The 27,231-nt window shown below is 40.3% G+C and overlaps 1 protein-coding gene across 2 annotated transcripts; it reads right to left on the bottom strand.

Annotated features, from left to right (window-relative positions):
- Window positions 1-146: 146 nt before the first annotated feature.
- LOC132115405 (phytanoyl-CoA hydroxylase-interacting protein-like) lies at window positions 147-27,231 on the bottom strand. Of its 2 annotated transcripts, none has more exons than XM_059523864.1 (5): window positions 27,029-27,231; window positions 19,679-19,855; window positions 3,795-3,969; window positions 3,127-3,244; window positions 147-1,119 (listed from the first exon to the last, which is right to left on the bottom strand). In XM_059523864.1, the coding sequence occupies exons 1-5, from the start codon at window positions 27,182-27,184 to the stop codon at window positions 585-587; spliced, it is 1,161 nt and encodes a 386-aa protein (XP_059379847.1). In that variant the 5' UTR covers window positions 27,185-27,231; the 3' UTR covers window positions 147-584. The 2 variants fall into 2 exon arrangements, with proteins under 2 accessions (XP_059379847.1, XP_059379848.1); XM_059523865.1 differs by having other exon boundaries at window positions 19,679-19,878; window positions 27,029-27,165.

The raw sequence follows: 27,231 nt of genomic DNA, 5'->3' as shown, positions 1-27,231 counted from the left end.
TGCAGTACTATATTTAATAAGCTTCTTGCAATATTTTGTGTATCACAATGACTAAAACTTGTTCTGAGGTGAACTGAAAAACAATCTGAGCTTAGGTGAAATGCAGTCATTAAATGTTTTTCAATATAATCAACGGACAACCTAAGTAACATGCAGAAGCTCACAGAAGTGTTTTATTATTTGTTAAAATATTATGTTACACTTAATTTCACATGATCTACAGACACAAAGAGAGGTTTTACAAGACGTGACAGTGAGTAAATGATGAAATTATTTTTGGATGAACTGTCTCTTTAAGATCTGAATAGTTGCCTCACAGATCATATGGCTTGGTTTTATAACAAGTGGCTTGACTAGTAGCCAGACTATCATGAACTCATTCATTTTTCATGTTCTTATTACTTATTCTCGTCTCTTTTGTGCAATGCCTTTGGCATATTTTAAAATTCCAAATACCTCTTTTTATAAAGAGTGAAATTGAATTTGGATTATCATTAGAACTTTGGGTCCCTTTCCAGACTAGTGAGGTGCTCATGATATTCATGCTTCCAGTTGCACTTCCAGTGACGTCTGCCATTAACATTTCAGCGGCCCACACTGATATTGCACACCTTACAGCTCGGGTCTTTTTTGGCATTCGCAGTGGAAAGGCTCATGAGCTGGTGACGGCCGCTGATCTGAGCCAGGATGCCGTGCTCCAGAAGCAAGGGCTCTGTGTACAGCACCTCCAGAATGACGTCACTGGCATGACAGAAGGCCGGTGCGTCTCCGGGTGTGTATGTCAGGAAAGGATTGCTTGTTAGGTCCAGCTGCGGAAGGTGGCTCTTGCAAAAGCTATCCCCCTCCGATCCAGCAGGGGCCAGCACCAGCACAACATAATGGTATGCTGTGTACATGCAGTAGAAGTCAGCAAAGTAGAGGTTTGTACTCGGATTGAGGAGACGTTCGGCGGAAATTTGGAAGCGCAGAGGGCCGTATGGGGAATCTTTGGGAGGAAGGCCTGTGTCGAACTCTGTGTTGCAGCAGAGGAAGACGCCGCGTAGCTTTCCGTTGATGGGGGAGCCGTGACTTCCACTGTTGTCTTTGAAAGATGGGACCATTGCACCTCCACACTCTGATCTATAAAGAGAGATGCAGAATAATCAATAATCTAGGATTTTAAAACAGAAATGTTGACATTAAAGGGGTCATGGACTGCCTTTTTGTTGTTTTGTACTAATAATGTTATCGAGATTTGAACATCAAAAAACATAATTTAGAAGTAATATGCTATTTTCTGTCCTGGTTTGACCTGCCTCATCAGAATGCTCTGTTTGGATTGTAGACTCAGAAGTAAACACCCACTGCTATTTAGGTTAGAAAAGCTTAAATTCACTGTACATACAGTATCAAATGATATATAGTAACATACAACGCTATAGTGATCATTAATAAAAACAGTCACACTTGTGACTTTGTGTGGTGTGACATTAATCCAATATATCCATATATACTATATCCAATATAGTAGCACAGCATGGTCTTGTAGAGTTCTAAAACTTATTGGGCCCTATCATACACCTGGCGCAATGCGGCGCAAGGTGATGCAGAAGTGTTTTTGCTAGTTTCAGGCCCATGCAGTTCTCATTTTCCCATTCTGCACCACATTGTTTAAATAGCAAATGCATTTGTGAACCATTTGTGTACCCATGGGCATGCTAAACTAAAAAAGAGGTGTGCTTTGTTAGTGTGTTTTGTTGGTGCGCATTGTTGGTGTGTTGCTATTTTGAGGAACTGAAAATCGACTGCACCATAGACCGACTAAAACCTGGTCTAAAGTATTTTTTCTTCATTATTTTAAGAGTGTGTTAGTAATATACACCTATGGTGGGTGCACAACGTGCATACACTTTGCTTATTACACACACAGGGACGTGTATGGAGCCAAAAGAGTCTCAATAAAGATAAATGCACACACTACATTCACATATGCACACACAGGATTCATTCATGCACACACATGATTCATAAATACAAACACAGGATACACAAATGCGCACAAAATTTACAAATGCACACACAAAATTTAAAAAGCACAGAAGATTCACAAATGCATACAAAATTCAGAAATGCACACAAAATTCTGAAAAACACACACAATTCAGAAATGCAAACAACATTTACAAATGCACTCAAGATTCACAAATGCACAGGACAAGAAGGAGAAATCCACTACAGCCGCAGCTGTAGCAACAACAACGTTTTCGTGAGCAATGCAGGTGTTTTGTAGTTGGATGTAAAAGTGAACATAAGAGTCTTCATTTACTACTGACATCAGAGCCACTGAGGAAGCAGTGGATTAATTTGATTATTTTTTTTAACTCGCCATCAACTACACAAAAAACAGGAGAGGGGCGGGGTGAGCAGAGTTCATTATAATTCAAAGAGACTTGCACAGATCAGAGCTGTTTTTGACATGATAGAAAAAAATATTATTTTACCCGTCCATTGAGGAATTTTAACCAAAGTATGTTACAGTCATTTCATGAAGACCCTAAAGAATCATACCAGCTTGTTGAAAATGGGCATCTGGTGTCCCCTTTAATGTCCACACCAATTGATGTTTAGTAATGTTGTAGTAATGTTGTCCATTGCTTTAAATGCTCAAGCACTTTGTGGTGTACTCTAATTAACATTATAGTTATTGTCTTTGATATGAATGCCAATTTATACATGGTGAAGTGATTAGATCGTGAAAAATTCCATTCCAGAATGAAGCCAGACCTGAATGTAAGTTTGTTTGAATGTGGTCAAGCTATCACTACTCTGTTAGCCTCTGCTGGAGATGCCAGAATTACACCATCTGGAACATCTTGATCTTTTGACATTATAAAATTTTATATTTGATCCCCCCATTTGTGTAAATTTCCCTTGGGTGCCATTAATTACACACAGTAGTCACCAACAATGGATAATTTGCTATAAATTTAGGAAGACAAAGGAATAGTAATTTCATGTCAAGTTCACTAGCGTTCTCGAACCTCAAAAACACACAGCAGATAAATCAGACACTGCGGTCTTAGAGCTGTCAAGGAAAGATATATGTAGAAAGCAGGAGAGAGACTGAGGGTGACAGATGACACTAACCTCACATATTGGAAATATTCAGGACTCTGATTGCGGTAGAAGACAGAGAACCTGAGCATCCTCCCAGCAGCGGTCTCAGCTTTATCTAACAGCTGCTGGAGATGCACCATGGAATAATCTGTAGAAAAGAACCCATTTATTAAACCCTTACTAATGAACATAATACATAAATGCTTCCTATAAAGCACTTATGACATCAAACATGTCACTGAAGGCAAGAAAAAGGAAGATGTGTCACGATTGGCTGTGTATTCTATCTGAGCATAATATACAGTCAACAATAAATTAGCCATTTGTTTGTTATATTTTTAGCATTAGTATTCAGTGACAAATTTGTGTCATGAAGATTAAGTTAAGATAATCATGAGACTTAATTCAGTGTGCAATACTGTGTAATTTGATGGTCATTTCCAGACAGGTTTCCCCAAATAGTCCTCCTGTTTATTTATTGGTTGGACAAAACTAGCCCCTCTACCACACTCACACCATTGGTTGAGCTGTGTTGAGCTGCTTAAGATTTGACAGTGTCAAAGTGTTTACTCCTTTTTTAATGGAATCAACTCTAAGAAATATATTTTTGTCAGGTGTCTTTGTATAGTAAGCTAGGAGGAGGTATTTTAACAATGAAAACACATTCAACCTTTGTTACTCTGTCTCTGTCTGCTTACCCCCAGTGCAGAACTCCACTACTTGGCTCCATTCAGACACCTGATAGTCTCCGTCCGGCTGTCTGATGGCAGTCTGCACAGCGACACAGTAATCTGTTCGAGGGCTCAGGAACCAGTGGCCTCTCACAGCCATTGGCAAAGGTCCTGCTTTTGTCACTAGCTTGGTGGGGACATCCTGAAAAGCCAAAAGCTTACAGTTAATTGTTGTCTTACAGAGCTTGTGTTCTGCTTTGAAGAGAAGAATAACCAACCACCAGTGTTGGGAAGGTTACTTTGGAAATGTAATAGGTTACAGATTACAAGTTACCCTATTTAAAATGTAATAGTAGTGTAACTTTTTTAATTACTTTAATAAAGTAATGTAACTAATTACTTTTGAGTACATTTTGATTACTTTTATAAATTTCTAATGAATGTTAATTTGCAACTGTTAATCATCTTCAACCATTTTACACCATGCAGGTTTAACCTTACAGTAGTGCTCAATACTGTCAGACTTTCACCATCCTTCATCACTTAAATTAAGATGATCACATTTGAACACATCCACCACACAATCAGACTTTACTTAGAGATTGATCTGAAGTTCAAAGCAGATTTAAAATCAAAAGAAATAGTTTATAGATACTGTTTTTGAAACCAAATCTTTGCATAACTACAGGCATCTAACTGCATCTAACAATGGTTTAATAAAAGCATATACATCAACTCAAATACGGTTATCTAATAAGCATGTGTCCTATTTTGTGTACTAAACTCCTGAAACATTGGTGTCTTTTTGAAACACTGCTGTCTCTTTGTATATGATATGATGATAGTTTCTCAAAATAAGTAAAAAAGGCTCATGAAGTGACTGTTCTAGAGATTAATTTCCATGAGGGGCGGACTGGGGAAAAAAATAGGCTGGGAAATCTCACACTCATACACCCACAACCCATTCTGAAACATGGACAACCCTATTTTTTTTTTTGGACCTGACATGAAAAAGATTTGAATCCTTAGGTTGGGGGACTTGCAACGTAATTAAGAGTTCTCTCCTGAACTGCATCTTCACTTCCATTATCCATCCATCTCTCTCATGACTTTAATACTGAAGATTTTTATTTGACTTTTACCATGTTTTGTTTTTTTGGCAAATGAATTACCACTTGTATTTATTTTTACTACAAATTCCATAGTTAAACCATTTTAGTGCCATACCATAGGCTACATAAATTTTCCTAAGGGTTGTGTTTTTGTATGCACTAGCTCCCCCTAAACCTATGATAAAATATGATGATTTGTCTGCTAACTTACTACTGTAACATTACAATAGATAATAATGACGTCGTTTATACAGTATTTTGAGTGATTGTGAGCAATGTGCTGCTGCTGCTTGACTAAGTAAACAAAGACAAAACTACATTAGCATATTTACAGATGAAACTGACCTGCACCTGAAACCCTGAACAGAAGAGTCGCTTCTCTGCTCCAGCTGTGCGCTTACACAGTTCACTCCGGTCTCTCTCTCGCATTGATTACTCGGAGTCTGATCCAAACCGTTCGGCGGAGGCGCGGAGAGCGCGCGAGCCCAACCATTGCCAGTCACGACTAACCGATTCATGATTTATTAGAGATTTAATTATCGAATGGCGGATTCGGAAATAATCGCTTTAGTATATTCGTACTGCAATTATACAATAACAATATTAAAGTAGAAGGCCAAATCGTCTGCCAGGCCACCGGGAATAGTCCCGGTTCTCCCAATGTCCAGTCAGCGCCTGATTTCCACAGACACGCAGAACGTGCAGGATTCAAATTCAGTCTTTTTGCGGCTTAATATTCACAGACATCAGTCCATATCGGGTTTTGATTCAAGTGTACTGACCTACTTTTGATTTATTCGTCCAAAATGTGGCATATTGCGTCCGCGTTATAGGCTGAATTCCATTTTTATGTTTTCCGCGTCTCGGAGATTATGGGCCATGTGTCTTAGTGCAATTTGGGAAAGAAATAAGCTGTATGTGGATGTGTGTGAATATTCAAATGTAATCCTCTTTGTAATCATTACAATTTTCATAAGTAACTGTAATTTAATTACTCATTTTTTCTTAGTAACTCTAACTGATTACTGTTACATTTATTTAGTAATTAAATTACGTAACGCCGTTACATGTAACTAGTTACTCCCCAACACTGCCAACCACATATTTACAGATTACCCCTAAATCTGGTATAAAGCGTGATCTGGTCAGCGAAGAGAGATCTAATTGAGACTGAAAAGTCTGCACTGCAGAAAGCTACAGCCATCAGATGATATTTGATTGTTTCATTATAAGGCCTCAGTAGTTTGACAATGATTGGTTTTATTAACAGTCCACTGGGGTAAAAAAAAAAAAAGGTGTTTAAAGAAGAAAAGGTGCAAAAACTGCAAAAGGCTAGTCAGGATTTAATTGTGAAGGAACCCTTTAGCCTCCTGTCAGCAGAACTGTCACTCACCTGGATTAGGAGGTGTCAGGTTGTCAGAGACTTTGCCAAGGTAAGGAAAGCTGAAACACAGCTCTCACTGGATAAAAACCACAAGCAATGATTTTTCAAAGGTTAATGGATCCACATTGTTTGACTGTGGCTGGATCATTATCAGACACTGGGAACCATCAGGCTTTAAAAGTATATATACTTTTAATAATAATATTATATATATATATATATATATATATATATATATATATATATATATATATATATATATATATATATATTATAATTAATAATTATAAAAATATATTTATACAAATACATATATTAATAACAAAAACTAATAAAAAAGTGATAAAAACACACAAAATATTAAAACTAAAATATAATAGAAATAAAACTGAAATATAATCATAAAAGCTTGTTCACGATATTTAGCCCCTCTTGGAATTGCTCCATTCCTTATAAATATTATAATAGTATATTAATAATTCATACTCTGAATGACTGATGGTGCCACACATGGCAGCCGTGGTTCTTCGCTCTCCAGTTGTTTTAGTGTTTTTATTAGTTTTTCCTGTTTTTGTTTTTCATACTCAATCAGTTTCACCAGGGATGAGCTGCTGAACATTCAGCAGAACACACCACAAAGTCTGCTTTTCACAACACAGTCTAACTCCAACTTGTCATATATTGACGCTTGGTCAGGACACCTTGGCGTCGCTTTTTGATGCTCAAGGTATCCCCTTTAGCATCATTTTTCGAAGCACAGGGTCCTCCATTGTTTTTGGTCTTAATTTAACGGTTTTCATGCATTGTATTAAACAAGATGTACAGATCTAACTGTGTTAAAGAAGATGTGCTGTGCTGATCTAGAAGTGCTCTTCATTTACTGCAAGCCATTCTATTCACCAAGGGAGTTTCACTCATTCATTCTTGTGAGTGTTTACATTCCTCCGCAAGTGCACATGAGCTCAGCTTTACAGAAACTCACTCATCAGATCACAGAGACAGAAAAACAACATCCAGACTCTGTTTTAATCATTCTTGGGGACTTTAATAAAGCCAGTCTCTCTCGTGAACTATCAAAATACAGACATGTCCCACCAGAGACAGTAATATACTATATCACTGTTACACAGCAATAAAATATGTATATCATTCTGTTCCAAAAGCAGTTTTGGGGCTGTCTGATCATTGCCTGGTTCATCTTATACCGACCTACAAGCAGAAACTTAAATCTGCTAAACCTGTAGTAAAGACTGTAAAGAGATGGACCAAAGAAACAGAGTGGCCTTAAAATCCTGTTTCAACCTCACTAATTGGAGTGTTTTTGAAGTTGCTACCACTGATCTGGATGAACTCACAGAGACTGCAACATCCTATATTAGTTTTTGTGAGGATATATGCATTCCTACCAAGATTTAATTAACATTCAACAATGATAAGCCATGGTTTTCAGCAAAACTTTGAAAGACATCTTCCTCAAGCCGAAGAGGATGCCTACAGAAATGGGGACAGAGTCTTGTACAATCAGGCCTGGAACACACTGAATAGAGATCAGAGTGGTTAAAAAGACCTACGCTAAAAAGTTGGAAGTTCAGTTTACTTCCAACGACTCAACTTCAGTGTGGAGAGGACTGAGAACCATCACTAACTACAAGACACCATCCCCCTGCACTGAGGCAAATCAACGACTTGCTAACGAACTGAATGAGTTTTATTGTAGATTTGAAACCACCCACACCCGTTCTGACCATCTCCCTAAACAACCGTTAACACCTCCTGCAACACCCCACCCTGCACTTCAAATCAGTGAGGATGATGTGCACCAGGTCCCCGTTATCCCCGTCCCAAAGAAACCCAAGATAATAGGACTTAACGACTACAGACCTGTGGCTCTAATGTCTGTCATCATGAAGTAATTTTCTAAAACTGGTTCTGGCTGATCTGAAGGACATCACTGGACTCTTACTGGACCCTCTGCAGTTTGATTACCGAGCAAACAGGTCCATGGATGATGCAATCAACATGAGATTGCACTTCATCCTGCAACATCTAGACAAAACAGGGACTTATATGAGGATTATGTTTGTGGACTTTAGTTTGGCTTTCAACACCATCATCCCAACGGCCCCCTAGACCAAACTGACCCAGATCTCTCTCTGTTCCTAGCTCTATCTGTCAGTGGATCACCAGCTTACTGACAGATAGGCAACAGTTACTGAGACTGGGGAAATTCATGTCAAACAGCTGCTCCACCAACACTGGTGCCCCTCAGGGCTGCGTTCTCTCCCCACTGCTCTTCTCACTGTACACCAACGACTGCACCTCTAAAGACCCCTCTGTCAAGCTCCTGAGGTTTTCATTCAGGATGGTGACGAGTCTGCTTACAGAAAAGAGGTTGAGCAGCTGGCTGTATGGTGCAGTCTCAACAACCTGGAGGTGAACACGCTCAAAACAGTGGAGATGATAGTAGACTTCAGGACAAACCCCCCTTCACTTTCCCCACTCACTATCATGAACAGCATCGTGGCTGCAGTGGAGACATTCAGATGCTCAAGCATACTTGGCAATAAAGCTCTTTCTGATTCTGATTCTCAAAGTATAGACCTCATTGGTTATTTGCTTATTATTTGATAATTGTTGTCTTTAATTTAAGAGTAATTTGTGTATTACTTTAAAGTGGAGAAAAATGATTTCTAATCTACAGTATTTGCCTAATAAATTATTTATACATTATAATATTATGCAATAAAGTTTGTGATTCATTGATACTTATGTATGCAGCCTAATCAGTGAGAAAATATGATTAGTGAGCAGATAACATCCGCATCCGTATCTGTATATAACATCCAGTGCTGTAATCTTACACCTGTTATTTGTTTGAGGACTCTTCTGACTGAAAGGTGAAAGACATTTTCAAACTTCACTAAAGCATAACGTATTTCCTCTCAAATATCTATCATAGCTAATTAGTCTTGTTGTGGAGGCTCGAGTTTCTGACAAGCAGAACCAATTATGAAATGCTCAGAGGGGCGTAGCCATAGCAACCCCCTCAGCAAGTCCTTTCCATTCACCCACAAATGCAATATTAGAGTCATGGCGAAATCAGATGTAATTGCAGATGCCTTTAGCAGCAGTTCATGCCTGTATTTCTGGCAAACAACGAGTGCAAAAGAGATACTGGTAATGCTCCTACATTATGTAATTTTTAAAAACTAAACACAAAGAAGTTGTACATTTATTCAGTTCTGATTATCTTATCAGTATCCTCTCAACACATAAATAGCACACTAAATTGACAATTAAGTTTTTAAAATGTGTCTTCTCAGATTTTACAATCAAGCTGTCACGGTTTGCAGGTTCGTCTGCTCCATTCTGTGTTGCTGCTCTGATTGTCTATCAGCGTCAGCTGTTGCTGACGAGCAATCCGTTGGCGTGTCACCATTGTTGCTTCCTGTTTTTGGTTCGTGTCTTCGAGGATTCTGTCCACTGCAGTCCCTGCGCTGCCAAGGAGGAACTGCCGACCAGAGACTTGTGCCTACTATCTGACCTTGTTTGTTCTCTTGAGCATTTAAATAAACACCATTGTTCATTCACAACTGGATCTAGTGTTTCTTTACAAGTGATCTTAAAGAGGAACGATGTTCGGTTTAATCGTCAGGATGAACAAATCACGGCAACCAGTCAAGCAATTCAGGCCTTGGTAGTGCAGGTCTCGGATCTCACCAGCCAGATACAACATCTGAGAGTGGAGCCTGTCCATGTTCCCATGGGCGTCAGTTTGGTTTGAAATGTGGTGGGGACAGAGACGCATTCAGAAGTGCATTTTCAGAAGTGGTGGGTACAATGATGCATTTTTTTTTCTCTTTCGCGCAGGTCATGTTTTGAAATACGTCCTGTATCTTATTAATGTAAATAAATAAAAATGTATACAAAAATGTGATGATGTCCGACTTGTTTTATGAAGAAGAAAGCCGTACAAAGCATTAGACATATGATATATGACCCACTAATCTGCTTCATATCATCATATAAGTACCATGTTGACAATATGACATGGCCATGACGTGGTTTAATGTACCTAAACAATGATTACCAATTTTCTCTTTCATGTTGCTTTGTTATAACCACTGAAAACGGGGAAAAAAATCTAACCCAAAATCGGGCCTCGCTCTACATTATCCCGCTTATTACATGGCTACCCACCAAATAAATCAATAATTTGACACAAAATATTGATTTAAAAAAGAGTTTATTGATTTAAACACTTATTTGTATTGTATTGTATTGTATACAATTGTATTGCTTCCGCTAAAGAAAATAGTTCCGTCTCTACGATTAGAATCCTGCCGCGTCCACAGCAACGCTCTGTTTTTCATGGCAACGGTGTTATTATCAAGAAATAACAGACAACACAACTTAAGCACTACAAATTTTATCAAGATTGAAAAAGCAAAAATACGTGTAGCACATGAACACTATTGACTATCACACCATGATCTGAATGCTCTCAATTCACAACAACATGCATCCATCCAATCTACATCAGGCATTTTGACTAAAACTTGATCCATTCCTCATCATCATCATCATCATCATCACAACTATTTCAGAATTCAGCAATAGATTCAAGCAATAATTAAACAAGATACTGACTACTCAACAATCATCTCCCCCAACACTTGCTGTATGAACGCAAACCGTAACTAGCTAATTAAGTTGGTGGCTAAGGAAGTCTAACGTAACATTAATTGCAAGAGAAGAATTAAAACAGCCGATCCCTTGTGTGCAAATGCACAAGACCTAGCTATAATACCAGCAAATCTTAATAAACATAAGTTATCGCGTCTTACCTTTGTGTCAATGGTCTGCAGACCCATGCTGTGTGTACAACAACATCCATTTGTTCTACAGGTTATCACTTTGATATGTTATAGTCCATGGCACTAGGATGCAACCTTGTGATATTGTATGAAGGCTAAATGACTTGCTCGTCTATGATACATTCGCCAGAAATTCTGGCCAATCCCAACAAAGACTAGGTAGCCTCGTTCCCGCTCGTTCACTGTCCATTTCAAACTGTCAACTCATTTGAAAAACATTCTTTAAAAAAAAGAAGCGCGATAGTCATATAGACGGTTTTATCGGGCGCACGCGCCTGGACCTAAGTTAACTTCCGGTCTGTGTTGTGTATATCGGTCTGGCTGCAGTGCCTTCTACAAACGCGGTTAAAGTCAAGGCGATGAGTAGACTGAGGGCTCAGGTGGTTGTGCTGCGGGATGTGTTTCCCATACATTTATTTATTTTTGGAAACTCACCACAATTTTAAAACTGATCGATTTTCAAAAAGGCTTCGCTGAATAAACATGAGTAACGTTATGTACTGCACGTTTAATAATAATAATCCCTTACATTTATATGTTTAAATATCAAAACGAGGCACAGGTGTTTTTTATATCGCTGTATTTCTGAAGGAAGACTTGCATGTTATATGCCTGATAAAGCAGCGTGTGTGCGCGTACTTTGTTTACAGCTGTTACTGGGGAAACCTCCATTTCTCGCGCTTTATGTCTATGCTTTAAAACATCTCCTATTGGCAAAGAATGGATTTGCATTCTCATTAAGTCCGCCTGATCCATGCAGCAAACATATTTTGTTTGTTATCAAAAAATATCTACTCTAGAGGGACTTGGCTGTTGTTATTGATTCTATTTGGAAGTCTACCGGAAGTTAAGTTAGGTCCGCAAAAGCGCGCATGCGCAGTAACGTTTGTTTATGTTGTTGCCGTTGAAACCGTCTATAGAGAAAATAATAACAGTGACACGATGACTCCCCCTCCCCCAACCTAGAACGTATCCCAATGTTACAGTTGTTGCAGTTTTAATGAACAGAAAAGCGTGTAGCCATCGCAGCAGCAGAACTCGAGGTTTAAAAACCCTCAAGTTCTTTTACTTTAAAAAAAAAAAAAAAAAAGTGGTGGGTACAAAATGACTCATGACGAAATCTGGGGGGGACGCGTCCCCCCCGTCCCCCCCGAAATCGACGCCTATGCATGTTCCCACTGTGCCTACACCATCTGCAGTTCCACCCACCAGCCGACCTACCAGTTCTTCGCTCTGCAGCCATCATCATTTCCTACTGAGGAGTCCAAGGTGACACTTGTCATTACGCTGCTGTCGGGACGAGCAGCGCTGTGGGGAACAGCAGTATGGGAGCAGTGACGTAGGTGTCTGGATTCGTTCCAAACTTTCAGTAATGAACTTAGGAAGGTGTTCGATCGTGCTGTGTCTGGCAAAGAGGCGGCCAGGGTGTTGGCGGATGGAACAACGAGGCGCACTGGGACATGTTTCTGCATGGGTTGGCCGACCGTATCCAGGACCAGTTATACACTCTGGAGTTACCTACAACATTGGAAGGGTTGATTGACCTGGCCATTCGAGTGGACGCACGGCTGCAGCGTTGAGATTGTCTGAGACAGAGAGACCAGGTTTCAGACATGGAGACTCGTTCCACCACCCCTCCATGCGATACGGTCGGTACCTCACTCGATCCCGAACCCATACAGGTGGGCAGAGCTCGCCTCTCCCTGGAGGAGAAGGAGCGTCATAGAGCACAGGGACTGTGTCTATACTGTGGAGCAGCGGGTCATTCGCGGTAAAGTGCCTGATAAAAGTCAGGGGCTGTCAGTAGCAGGGAGGTTACTGACGGGTGGCATTTCCTTGTGTGAATCCTACCGAGAATCGATGCTCCTCCCGGTCAGACTGCAGTGGACCACCTCTCACCATCAGTGCGATGCCTTGGTGGACTCTTCATGGATCAAGGCCTGGCCCACAGACTCGGGATCCCCATCATTCCCATTACACATCCCATCGCTGTCAACACTCTGGGTGGTCAACTCCTGTCCAGGAGATTCGGTTCCTCCTTATTGACTATGCTGGTGCTCCAGTGGTTTTGGGGTCACACTACATAACCCTCACATAAACTGGCAGCAGAACACTATCATGTCTTGGAGTGAGAATTGTCATGCGTCTTGTTTGGTGTCTGCTTGTTCTTCTGTGTCTTGTTCTGTGTTGCAGGAGGAGCAGACGGACCTGTCTAATGTGCCAGGGGAGTACTCCGACCTGAAGGAAGTGTTCAGTAAGTCCCGGGCTGCTTCTCTTCCTCCGAATGTCCCTATGACTGTGCCACAGAGTTATTGCCAGGTACGTCTCCGCCTAAGGGCGGGTTATACTCACTTTCCGCTCCAGAGAGGGAGGCCATGGAGAAATATATTTCTGATTTTCTAGCAGCCAAACTCATCCCCCCTACTCTTTCCTGCAGGGGAAGGATTCTTCTTTGTGGGTAAGAAGGATGGTACCATACGTGCTTGTATTAACTATCGAGGGCTGAACAACATCATGGTAAGGGATAAGTATTCCTTACCATGATGTTGTTCAGCCCTCGATAGTTAATACAAGCACGTATGGTACCATCCTTCTTACCGTTGATGTCTTCAGCTTTCGAGAGAATGCAGGGAGCCTCCTTATTCACAAAGTTGGACCTTCGTAACGCCTATCATTTCGTCCGCATCAGGGAGGGAGATGAGTGGAAGACCGCTTTTAATACCCCCAGGGGGCACTTTGAATACTTGGTCATGCCTTTCGGCCTGTCCAATGCCCCTGCGGTCTTCAAGGCACTAGTTGACGACGTGCTGAGAGACATGGTCAATCAATTTATTTATGTTTACCTGGATGACATATTGACATTTTCTTCGTCAACTAGCCACACCTCTTACTACTTTGACCTCCACCATGACGACCTTCAGGTGGTCTAGTGCAGCTGAGGCTGCATTTACTAAACTCAAGGACTGCTTTGTTTCAGCCCCCATTCTTGTCGCCCCTGATTCCTCTCGTCAGTTTGTGGTGGAGGTCGACGCATCAGAAGTGGGGGTAGGCACGGTTCTCTCCCAGCGATCCTCTGTGGATGGCAAAGTACATCCGTGCACTTATTTTTCTCATCGTTTGTTACCCGCCGAACACAATTACGACATTGGTAATAGGATCGACCACAAGAATCTTGAATACATCAGATCCGCTAAACGACTTAACTCTAGGCAGGCTAGATGGGCACTTTTTTATTTTTTTTTATTTTTCCATTTCTTACCGTCCTGGTTCTAAAAACATCAAACCGGATGCCTTATCCCGTATTTTTGACCAATCTGAATCCCCGGTATCTCCCGAGTCCATCGTTCCACAAAGTTATGTGTTTCAATGTTGACTTGGGAGATCGAATCGAAGGCCCGCACGGCTTTACATGGGGTAATTCCTCCGCCCGGGTGTCCACCGGGTAGATTATTCGTACCAGAGAGGTTACGGTCCAATGTTATTCAATGGGGTCATTGTTCCAAGGTGGCTTGTCATCCAGGAGTAAATCGTACTATTTTTCTTACTAAGCAACGGTTCTGCTGGCAATCTATGGCTCGCAACACTCGCCATTTTGTATTGGCCTGCTCAGACTGTGCTAGTTGTAAGACTTCTACCCGACCTCCTGCGGGGCTCCTTCAGCCGTTGTCAGTTCCTTCGAGACCCTGGTCACACATTGCGCTAGATTTCGTCACAGGCCTCCTTGCCTTCAAGGGTAACACAGTGGTTTTAACCGTGGTGGACAGGTTCTCGAAGGCGACTCATTTTATCCCTCTGCCCAAATTACCTTCTGCCAGAGAGACAGCAGTTGCTGTCATAGACCACATTTTTCGTATTCATGGCCTCCCGACGGACGTGGTCTCTGACAGGGGTCCCCAGTTCATATCCAAATTTTGGAGAGTTCTGTCGGTTGCTGCGGGCGAGTGTCAGTCTTTCCTCTGGGTTCCACCCCCAGAGTAACAGTCAGACGGAGAGGGCCAACCAAGAGTTGGAATGAGGGTTGCGATGTTTGGCGTCACAGAATCCGTCCTCTTGGAGTCATAACTCATTACCAGTGTCGTCCACGGGCCTATCTCGGTTTGGGGTACCAGCCACCAATTTTTCCCAGTCTGGAATCCAAAGTCGTGGTCCCCTCTGCTCACGAATTCGTCCAGAGGTGCAGACACATCTGGAGAACAGCCAGGGTGACTCTCCTCCAGGTGGGGTTGCGCACAAAGGCCCAGGCCGATTGCCACCGGTCGAAGCCTCCCATCTACGTCGTTGGTCAAAAAGTGTGGCTTTCGTCTACCGATATTCCACTCCATTCTGTTTGTAGAACACCGCCGCAAATCGTAGATAGGGAACCAGCTTATTCGGTTAGTCGTATTCTGGACTCAGGGCAGAGGGGACTCGGATTCCAGTACTTGGATGACTGGGAGGGCTACGGTCCAGAGGAGAGAAGTTGAGTTCCCACCAGGGACATATTGGATCACTCCCTTATTGATGACTACAATCGACAGGTAAGACCCTCTGGGTGCGTCAGGTGACGCTACTAAAGGGTGGGGTAATGTCACGGTTCGCAGGTTTGTCTGCTCAATTCTGTGTTGCTGCTCTGATTGTCTATCTGTGTTAGCTGTTGCTGACGAGCAATCAGATCAGCGACAGGTGTGTCTTATTCTGTGGGTCTATTTATAGTCCTGTGTTTGTCTTGTGCTTTGTCAGATCGTTGTTACTGGTTCTCTGTTTGTCTCGCTCCATGCAGTGTCCTCCAGTTCCAGTTGGCGTGTCACCATTGTAGCTTCCTGTTTCGGTTCGTGTCTTCGAGGATTCTGTCCCCTGCAGTCCTTGCGCTGCCAAGGAGGAACTACCGACCAGAGACTCGTGCCTACTATCTGACCTTGTTTGTTCTCTTGAACATTTAAATAAACACCATTGTTCATTCGCAACTGGATCCAGTGTTTCTGTCCCTGTCACAAGCAGACTTTGAATGCAGCTTTCAAGAAAATTAGTTGGACTGGATAATTAAGTTACACAATTATTTTAGATAAAAGAATGTGTGTCTTTTTAAAACCCTGCTGCAGATTTTCATGTGCAAGTGGCAAGGACTGCTACTAACTAACCAATTAATAAATAAATACATGATGCCCCAAATTAGTGTACTTAATTATACAGTTTTTGTCAAAGCAATAGTGTACATGCTTTTAAATGGGTGCTTGGCCTGGGATTGGGGGGTTTATGTGTTTATTGGGTAGGAAACATGTCCTGGTGAGTCATTATCCGCTCACAGCAGTTTCGGTCAAGTTTCTCATACTCCTGTATTAGAAGAGACGTGAGCATCACAGTAGCCCTGAAGGGTTGCCCTGCACTGGGCTGTCAGATGTGCTCATTACCAACAAACCTACAGCCACCTTCTACACCCCCATCCTGCTCCCCGTCCCACCATCTGCATCTCCAGAGTCTGCTTTATTCTGTCTGTCCTTAATTAAACCTTTACACAGACAGGAAAGCAGAGGATGTGCAGCTTAAAGAAATATAACATGAAAACAAATTAAAGACATGTAACTTAACTAATTAATTTGCCAAATCTAAAATGCCCTTTCAGTCTGATCTAGGTGCCCCCAAGACCCCACCATTTGATTTTAAAAGATTTATTATATAAAAGATTTTTTTCAATAAATCCTACACATTTTTTCTCAAAATGTAATAAATCCATTGAATCAATGTGAAAGTTATTTTTCATGTTGAAACTGATGAAAATATATAACACAGTAAGTTGGTCCACATATGACAGCCTCTGAACTTAGTCAATACTAATCTTATATCCAGGTACTGGACTAAAAATACATTAATCAGTCATTGCTTCCAAAATCAATTCAACGGGTCATCTTGTTAATGCTATAAATTAATTATTGCAATAAAATAAAATTCGTCATGAACAAGAACATGAGCAACAATATCACATTAGACCACAGAAATTCCAAAATTACATTTCCCTTACATTCAGCATCCAAAAGTACATTCATCTTTGCCATGTTATATTCATTTAACTGACTAGTGCTACACACTGTATTTACAAAAACATAAATGGCAATAATAAAAACACTAAGACTGACAAGCTACATCAGCAAAATCACGTTCATAATCGAATATGATTCATCTAATGAATGCGATAATAGCGTAGCTTGACAGTGATCTACGGCTCTGTATTAAATGCATCTGAATAATTTCCATCTGAAAGCATGTGATGGAGATTTATTGGTACTATTAATCACAGTACCAGCTTTACTGACGAGATGTGCATGACAATCACATGTGATTTATCATGCAGTCCTTGTTTTTGATCACAAAGTACAAAGTGGATGAGAAAAACTAGGATTCTAGGTGTATTCAAAGCACCGCCATTACTGTCTAGAGTGTGTGGAATAGTGCACTGTGATTGGTTGTTACTGTTTACAGTGCGTTGAATGCTGCGCTGTGATTGGTAGAGAGGATATATCACATTCTGCTAAAAAGGGGGACTTGTGTTTGTTACAGTTTGGAAAAAAGGGAGAAAACATGATCTAATAACTCTGCAAAAATTGCATTTTGCATAAAATCAAAAATGGACTTTTCAATACTGATAAGATACAATATGGATTTTGGTGGGAACTCAATTTTTTTTTTTATCGCGTTTTGGAACCAAACTCTTCATATCGTTTTGTTAGCTGATGATATTTACATTTAGCTACATTTATGTATTTGGCAAACATGTTATCCGAAGAAACATATACTGTATTGAAGACATACATTTTTAATACTTCATGCATGTTATTTTTTGCTAAAAATCGAACCCATGTTCATGACGTTGCAAACACCACATTCTACTTATTTTGTTTAAAATGAAAATGTTGTAATATAATTTGTGAAAACTAAAATGTTTAAGATGTTATATGCAGTTTTTAAAAAAAATTAAATGTGAGATTAAGTAGTATTTAACATTTTTTGTTTTAACATTTATTTACTTATTTGTTTGTTTGTTTGTTTGTTTGTTTTTGTACAGAATCCAAATGACCCCTTCCATAAAAATTAGTAGTTACAATACTGTTTATAATAATCATAATTTGTGAAAACAAAAAATATTATTTTAAATAATTGTTGCATGAAGTTAAAATATATATATATATAGTCCATGAGAAGCATTAATGTTAAAACTGTTCTTATTTAACCTTTATTGAATGATTGATTTATAATTTTTTTATAGTGTGACCTTTGATTAATTGTACTGAATCCATAAATCCTAAAATAATAATAATAATAATCTTAAATGTTCTGGGTTCAATTTATTTTAAAAAATGTGCTTAAAATTTTCTTAAAAGTAATAGTTTATTATTTTGAAAGATGTCTTTTGCCAGTGAAAGTCAAGAGGTCCTGTATTGTGAACCACTAGTCCTCACTGTGAGACAGGTGCATCTCAATAAATTAGAATGCTGTGGAAAAGTTCATTTATTTCAGGAATTCAACTCAAATTGTGAGACCAGTTTGTGGCACTGCTGAGGTGGTCTGGAAGCCCAAGTTTCTTTGACAGTGGCCTTCAGCTCATCTGCATTTGTTTGGTCTCTTGTTTCTCATTTCACAGATTTTCTCTGGGGTTCAGGTCTGGTGAGTTTGCTGGTCAGTCAAACACACCAACACCATGGTCATTTAACCAACTTTTGTCAAAAAACCAAATGAAATACAAAACTTGCTCTCATCTGAAAAGAGGACTTTGGAACACTGGGCAACAGTCCTGTTCTTCTTCTCCTTAGCCCAGATAAGATGCTTCTGACGTTGTCTGTGGTTCAGCAAATTCCTTAACACGTCTGTGTGTGGTGGCTCTTGATGCCTTGACCCCAGCCTCAGTCCATTCCTTGTGAAGTTCACTCAAATTCTTGAATCAATTTTGCTTGACAATCTTTATAAGGCAGCAGTTCTCTCGGTTGGTTGTGCATCTTTTTCTTCCACACTTTTTCCTTCCACTCAACTTTCTGTTAAAATGCTTGGATACAGCACTCTGTGAACAGCCAGCTTCTTTGGCAATGAATTTTTGTGGCTTACCCTCCTTGTGAAGGGTGTCAATGATTTTCTTCTGGACAATCCCCATGATTGTGTAGCCTAGTGAACCAAACTGAGAGACCATGTTGAAGGCTCAGGAAACCTTTGCAGGTGTTTTGAGTTGATTAGCTAATTGGCATGTCACCATATTCTAATTTGTTGGGATCGTGAACTGGTGGGTTTTTGTTAAATGTGAACCAAAATCATCTGTGTGCATTTAATTTATTTATTACACGAGTTTCACAATTTGAGTTAAATTACTGAAATAAATTAACTTTTCCACGACATTCTAATTTATTGAGATGCATCTGTATGTCCCTGTTAATAAGTATGTCCCTATAATAGGTTCACAGACTCCACTGGCACTCGTTGTGCGACACCAAATCAGGGCTGTATATAATCCTGTGTCATCACAGGGAGCGCAGTGGACCAGAACGAGATCTATATGACACAATGACGGTGGATACTGACTCTGTGCTTGAAGCGGTTGTGGTCACTACCCTCTTTACGGCTCAAGTCGATGAAGTAATGCGTCACTCGGGACGTGTCCTCATGGGCCATTTCCCAGGTGATCCGGAACGAGTCACAGGACACATCGCTGATCTGAATATTATGGGGAGTGGAGAGGAGCTCCACCTCAGCCATCGCCTGCAGGAACAGAACACGAGAAACTGTCAAACAGAGAAAAATTACCGCCAGTCAGTGGGGAAAAAAACAATCTGACTTCAGATGAAATTCAATAAACCTGTGAATAGATGATTCTTCAGCTGAATAAGAAAGATTTTTTCTTTCTTCATGATGATGCCTTGCCTGTTTTTTCAACATTCTCTTATAAATAAGCTAACGATGATACAAAATATGCAAAGAAAGTATGTTATTTTTAAAGTGTAACTAAACCCCTGCTCAGAGCCTGACTCCACCTACTGACAATATTTGAAAAATGCTGAAAAGTGGGCAGATCACAGCGGAGATAGAGGGGACGAACCTAGGGCGGGGCTGAGCGAGTGCGGCGTGATCCTGAGACTCGCAGTGACGGATTGATTGACAGCTGCTGTCAGAGACACTAAAATGGAGAGTGACTGTAATGATGCAAGTAGCTTTGCAACAGAGCGATCATTTGAAGTAGAGGACTTTTCTCCCCCACTTTTACCTGAAGTGGAGGGTGTCGAGGTGTCTGTTCATATCAATTCGAGCCGCTGGCTCAAACTGCGGTCTTAACTTCCTCACCGCGTCGCTTTTCAGCGCGAGCTGTGTGGAGAAGCCCATTTCCACCTCCATTGCATTGGAGAAGCAAACCAGTGTAAAACGCAGTTTGCACACTCCAGCTCTAGGCGGGAACTTGCGGTCTTCCAGGCCAAATGCATGCAACCACTGGCGCTTAATTTTAAAGTCTGCTGGAATTTATGCAGTCCAGCAGTGCTGTAGCAACCAGCAACACACCTCCGTACCATCCTGACCACTGTACTAAATACAGATAAATCTACGCTAACTTGAAGATCTAAATAACTATATAATTGCTATGCTAAATAGATGCTATATTAGTCTATCCTGGTCGTTACCAATACTCGCAATTCCAGCTCCTGACTCACTACAGTGATTTTGATGGTTTTATACTGCCAAGGGCAAGGGCGTGGTAGCTCGTACCAAGGGGCCTGGTGAGCTGGAAACTGCCTACGTCACCTGCCAACGCTTACGTCACTTGCCACCGTAACATCCAATAGGAAAAATCAACTGCAGTAGCCACCGTTCAACCTGAAGAGGGCAGCACTCACACGTTTTTACACCATATATTGTAGAATTAAAACACTTTATACTCAAATGTCAAAAAAGTTACTCGAATCAATGAACAGCACTAATAAAGCCCCATTCTTATAGATCATTAACTAAAAAAAGTTGGTTTAAGGTTTATGTCAGGGTTTGGGTAGAGGGATGAGGCGAGGACTCAATGATGCAGAGAGAAGGGTTCTTTAATAGTTGTAATAATAAAATAAACCAACAAAAACTACCCCGTAGGGGAAAACAGACTAAACTTGACTGGCAAGGCAAGGCAAGGCAAGACACGACACGATGTACACAGACAAATGTTTGACGACGAACTAGCAACCAGACTGCAAACACAAGGACAATAAATGGGGAGCTAATGAGGAGGATAACGAGGGAACACATGTGGGGAAACTTACATCAATAATCAGGTAACAAGATGGGTGGGGTCAAGACAATTGACGAGAGCACATGGCACATAGGAACTAAGACAAAAGCCATGTGCTCACACAAAACAAAAAAACACAAGCACATGGCCAGCAAACCAATCACTAGCCATGTGCTTAAATAGACACAAACACGCAGCTAATGAGCAAGCTCATAAACCGCGTGTTCACACAAGACGGCACGCAGCCAGTAAAAACTAAGCCGCGCACTCACATGAAAACAATGACATGAGGAGAGTATCAGGGCTCTGTCACAAAACCATGAATAACACTAGACTGGAGTGACAGAACCCTGACACTAGCCCCCCTCAAAAGGGACGCCACCTGGCTTGGGCGGCGCCGGCAGGGCGAGGCGCTTGGGCGGCGCCGGCAGGGCGAGGGGCTTGGGCATGACTGGATTGGCCTCCAGGCCAGCAGTGGGCTCCTGAATGGCCACCGGGCCATGAGGGATGGAGGAAGCCTTTCTCCTCCTCCTCCTCCGTCTCCGAGACTGGGGCAGTGCAATGTCGTCAGCCACTACTGGGGGCGCTGCAGCCTCATCCGGCACCTCTGGGGGCGCTGCAGCCTCATCCGGCACCTCTGGGGGTGCTGCAGCCTCATCCGGCACCTCTGGGGGCGCTGCAGCCTCATCCGGCACCTCTGGCATTGGCGGGGCAGAGCCATTCCTCTTCTTTCCCCTCTTCCACCTACAAGAGTGAGGTGCTGCGGTCTCTCCGGCCACCTCTAGGGGTTCTGCAATGTCACAAGTCACCTCTGGGGGTACTGCAGCTCCTTTATCCACCATAGGGGGAACGGCAGCTTTGAAGGGCACCACAGGCAGTACTGCAGCCTCCTTAGCTGGGGAACGTGCCACGAACTCCACAAATTCCCCAAACGACAGGTGGTCCAGCCCCCTCATTCTCCACCAGCTGAGAGGCTCATCAAGGGCATCATTGAAGAGGTCCTTGAGGGCCGCATCATTAAACTCCAATCCCTCTGCAGTACCACTGAACTCCAGGGCAAAATCCCTCACACCAGTCCCTTGTTGATGGAGAGAGATCAAGGTCTTAAACTGGAGCATGCGCTGGTAGAGGGGGCTGGAGAGAGTGGAGGCTGGTGGACGGTGCAAACCCTTCTTCCGCTGAGTCCTCATACTGGCTTGTTCGTACTGTCAGGGTTTGGGTAGAGGGATGAGGCGAGGACTCAATGATGCAGAGAGAAGGGTTCTTTAATAGTTGTAATAATAAAATAAACCAACAAAAACTACCCCGTAGGGGAAAACAGACTAAACTTGACTGGCAAGGCAAGGCAAGGCAAGGCAAGACACGACACGATGTACACAGACAAATGTTTGACGACGAACTAGCAACCAGACTGCAAACACAAGGACAATAAATGGGGAGCTAATGAGGAGGATAACGAGGGAACACATGTGGGGAAACTTACATCAATAATCAGGTAACAAGATGGGTGGGGTCAAGACAATTGACGAGAGCACATGGCACATAGGAACTAAGACAAAAGCCATGTGCTCACACAAAACAAAAAAACACAAGCACATGGCCAGCAAACCAATCACTAGCCATGTGCTTAAATAGACACAAACACGCAGCTAATGAGCAAGCTCATAAACCGCGTGTTCACACGAGACGGCACGCAGCCAGTAAAAACTAAGCCGCGCACTCACATGAAAACAATGACATGAGGAGAGTATCAGGGCTCTGTCACAAAACCATGAATAACACTAGACTGGAGTGACAGAACCCTGACAGTTTAGTTACTCTTTAATGTCTATACACTACCTTTCAAAATGTAATGATTCAATTAAAATGATTAAATACTTTTATTTAGCTAAGATGCATTAAACTGACCAAAGATGACAGTATATATATATACTGTCATCTTTGGTCAGTTTAATGCATCTTAGCTAAATAAAAGTATGTAAATAAAAAATATATATATAGGTTCCTAGTAAAAATTTTCAAATATATTTAAATATCAAAGAGTTATTTTAACTGTAATAGTATTTGTCAATTTTACTAGTTGTACTATTTAAAAACTCTTTCAGCACAAATCTAAATCTCATTTTTATCACTTTATCACTTCAATCAGTAGGACTCAATCATAAAATGTCAACCCTGTTACCATGATGCACTGAAAACAACTGATCATTAAAAAATGGATATGTATAGAACTATCAGAATGAAATGAGGTGCTTTGTAACCTTGCAGTCTCCAGATAAACTCAACTCTGTTGCCATCCACCCTTTTACTTTTCAACAAAGACATTGTTATATCCCTAAATTTAAATATACAGTATTAATCTAGATGGCACAATGCAGTCTATCAGCAGGTAAACTCATTATTTAGCCGATCATCTGATCTAACCTGTTGGCCGATTTCACAGAGTGACCCGACTACTGCCCCTCAGAGGAGGTATAATAAGCCTGCTGTGTGAGTAATGCTCTCTGCTCTCCTCCAGTGTGTGATTACTGCCATGAGTGTGTGTGAAGTGCAGTGAACGTGTTTGATTAGCTGTCATTGCCTGACTCTAGAGTAATGTGAAGTCACACAGTCTATTACAGTATCTGCCCTTGTGCTCTGAGAAACACCCATAACTCTGACAGAGAGAGAGAGAAACAGCAGGGTGGTTTATAGGCACCTCTCTTTCTTGTCCTCCTTTCATTGCCTTCATTCAGTTGTTCTTTGATTTTTGTTCATTCATATTTTACATACTTGATAAGTGTCCAAATACATTTAGGAGTCAATTGTATATGTATCATGTACATGTAAGCTCAAATGTCATGTATTTGGTGTATTTTGTTATAAATCTCGCATATGGACAGTGTGCTGAGGCAGTGCAATGCCAAGAGAATGGCATGGAAACGCTGGATGGCACAAATGTGAGCATGCCAGGAAATGAGAATATGTTTTACAGCAAGTACTTCACACATGAATGCTTTGGCTCGGAGACAAAAGGCATCCCTTGGAAAAGAGAAATACACTTTTAAATGAGAATTTATTACAGAGATATTATACTTTGAAGAATATACTTAAGTGTGTACTAAATTGTATGTTTTTGGACTCTTACATTACATTTTCAGTACATCTTTATGTGTGATTTCATAATTACTTTTTTTGTTTTTGAAATATGGCTAAAGCGTACTGCTGAATGTACTGACAAGCATTTGTGGTAAACTAAAATGTACTTTGATGTCATTTCGATTGAGACTTTTATGCCATGTATTTACTTGTAATTACACATTTGTAATAATGAAGTTGCAATTTAGTACACTTCAATTATATGAACTTTAAATGCAATGTTAAATAATACCGTACAGCTGAAATTATAATTAACATGTGATTTAGTATGTTATTCAACACATCGAAATAAGAGTATAAAACATGACATACGTTTATTAGTTTAAAGTAAAACTTTTTTAATTTAACTATATTACAAAGTACACTTTTTAAAAATGTGATAAGAGAGAGTCACGTCATTGTTCATTTATTTCAGTCAAATTCTCTGTATTCAAATTAGGCTTGAACTACACTTCAACTGCAATTAAGCACAATTTATTTTTTTCACAGAGGACATGTGTGCGTGCGTGGCCTGAAGTGATCATCTGCTTTGCCTCATGATTGAACATAATTGAAAATGTTAATTTAAGATTAACGAACTGTGAGTTTTCAAATATCCGCTCTGGTTCTGTGGACGAGGTTTTACAGATGTGATGGAAACACACGACTCCCAGACTGCTGCCTTTCACTCACAGGGAATGTAGGCCATGATAAACATCCTCACAGGACTTGCATCAAAGCTGTAAAACACACACACACACACACACACACTGCTGCTTGCTTACTATTTTAGAAAAACCTTTGAACATTTTTGAGTTTTGCTCTACTGCTGTCTGTTACAAAATAAGCCTTAAAACAGCAAGACAATCTAATGCAAACATGTTTAGGTCACATTTTACCCCATAATATATATCTATAATTATTATTATACATTTTTTTTGCACATATTAAATAAAAGCAGGTTTAAAAACCATAAAGTTATTTTGCTTTTAATGACAACTGATAGTTATTTTACCTAAGTCTCATTGCAGCCAGACATTTTACTTCTGAGTTTGTGTGTGTGTTTGTGTGTGTGTGTGTGTGTGTGTGTGTGTGTGTGTGTGTGTGTGTGTGTGTAATTCCTATTATTCTTAATGAAGATTCTCATTAAATTCTCATTAATATAATAGTAATTTATCATGCAATAATTGTATAAATCAATGAAAAAAGCTATATATTAGCAAAAGTTCTGCAAAAATTAATGCAATTATTTGAATTAATAAATTAGTATTAGATTCTCTTTAAGGCTGATTTAATAATTAATTTCTACATTTAAAAATAAATACACTGTTGTGTTATTCGATATTAAACTTTAAGTTAATATATTTAAATGTACTAAATTGCAACTACATTATTATAAACGTGTAATTACAAATATATACTTTGAATCATAATTTTGGAGAAAACTTACTGTAATATGATTTAAAAAATGTACATTAAAATGACTGTAATACAATATAAATAAATTAAAGACAACTATTTTGTGTAAAATCCTTAGAATTATCTAGAATTATATAATTATTTATAATGTATCTGTATTATAATAATTTAATAAACAAATGCATTATAGTATTGTGAACTATAAAAATAAATAAATGAAGACTTATTTTGTTCAAGCAAAATGCTAAGAAAATTTGTATTTATCTATTTATTTTTGTTCTTTTGAGTTTGCGGTTCAATATGAAACCGCCATAGTCTTATGAGATTCACTCAGCAGTATAACAGCATTAATAAACATACTGGAGTCTGTTAAGAATATTATTGAGAAAATGATTAGTATTGACTGTGTAAATATGTGGGCAGTGGGCATATACATACAGTATACATATCCAACATCAGGATTGTACTATACAGAACTACAGGGATGCACATAATAAGATGGGGTTTTCTTTTTTGATTTTGACTAAGAAAAACCAAAACCTTTTATCTTTGCTTTGAATAAGCCTCAGCATCAGTGTATTCAGTGACCCATACATGCTAAAATAGACATAAAAGAGCATTTCACTGGGTCAGTTGCAGAGAAATGAGCCACATACACACATGATTAATGATCACCTGCACAAACAGCAGCGCCTGAACTGAATGGGTTTCACTGAAATTAGCTGCTGGAGAAACAAGAGCCTGATTCTCACAGTATTGATGACTTTGTCATGGTTCAGATTTCTCTTCATGAGCCAATCACATATGTATCTGCAATGCAGCTCTGTGCTGGGAGTGAAACTATTAAAAGCAACACTGTTCTACATTTCACTGAGATAGACAGAACTACAAAAGAGAGGAAACAGCATCAGAGCAAGAAAGCACACTTTGAACAAAATGTTCTAATCTGATTATCTGTGCTTCTCCTCTGGACAGTGGAAGTCTACAAGACAGTCCTGAGCTCGCTACACTTGTGAGATAAACAGACATTTGAGGAGGAAAAAAATTAATAGGGAAGATGTCAAAAAAGCAGTAATATAAATAATAATGAATGGATTATTGAATTGCTTTTTAAGAAACAAAAAAGATAGACGTACCTCTGTGTTCAGAAGCAGCTGTGATGATGAAGAAGTGAAATGTTCACAGACAGAAGCTGTATGAATGAGTGTGGCTTCGGTCCCTCGTCTTTTCCTCTCTTTCACTGCTGCACGCTCCGAAACGAGGATGAAAACTGAGAGCGAGGGGATTCTCATTTGCCCCCTCGTGCTCACGTTCACTTACCATCTCTCTCTCTCTCTCT

The sequence above is a fragment of the Carassius carassius genome, chromosome 34 (assembly GCF_963082965.1).
Source record: "Carassius carassius chromosome 34, fCarCar2.1, whole genome shotgun sequence".
NCBI lineage: Eukaryota > Metazoa > Chordata > Actinopteri > Cypriniformes > Cyprinidae > Carassius > Carassius carassius.
This window is presented reverse-complemented; position numbering and strand designations above follow the sequence as displayed.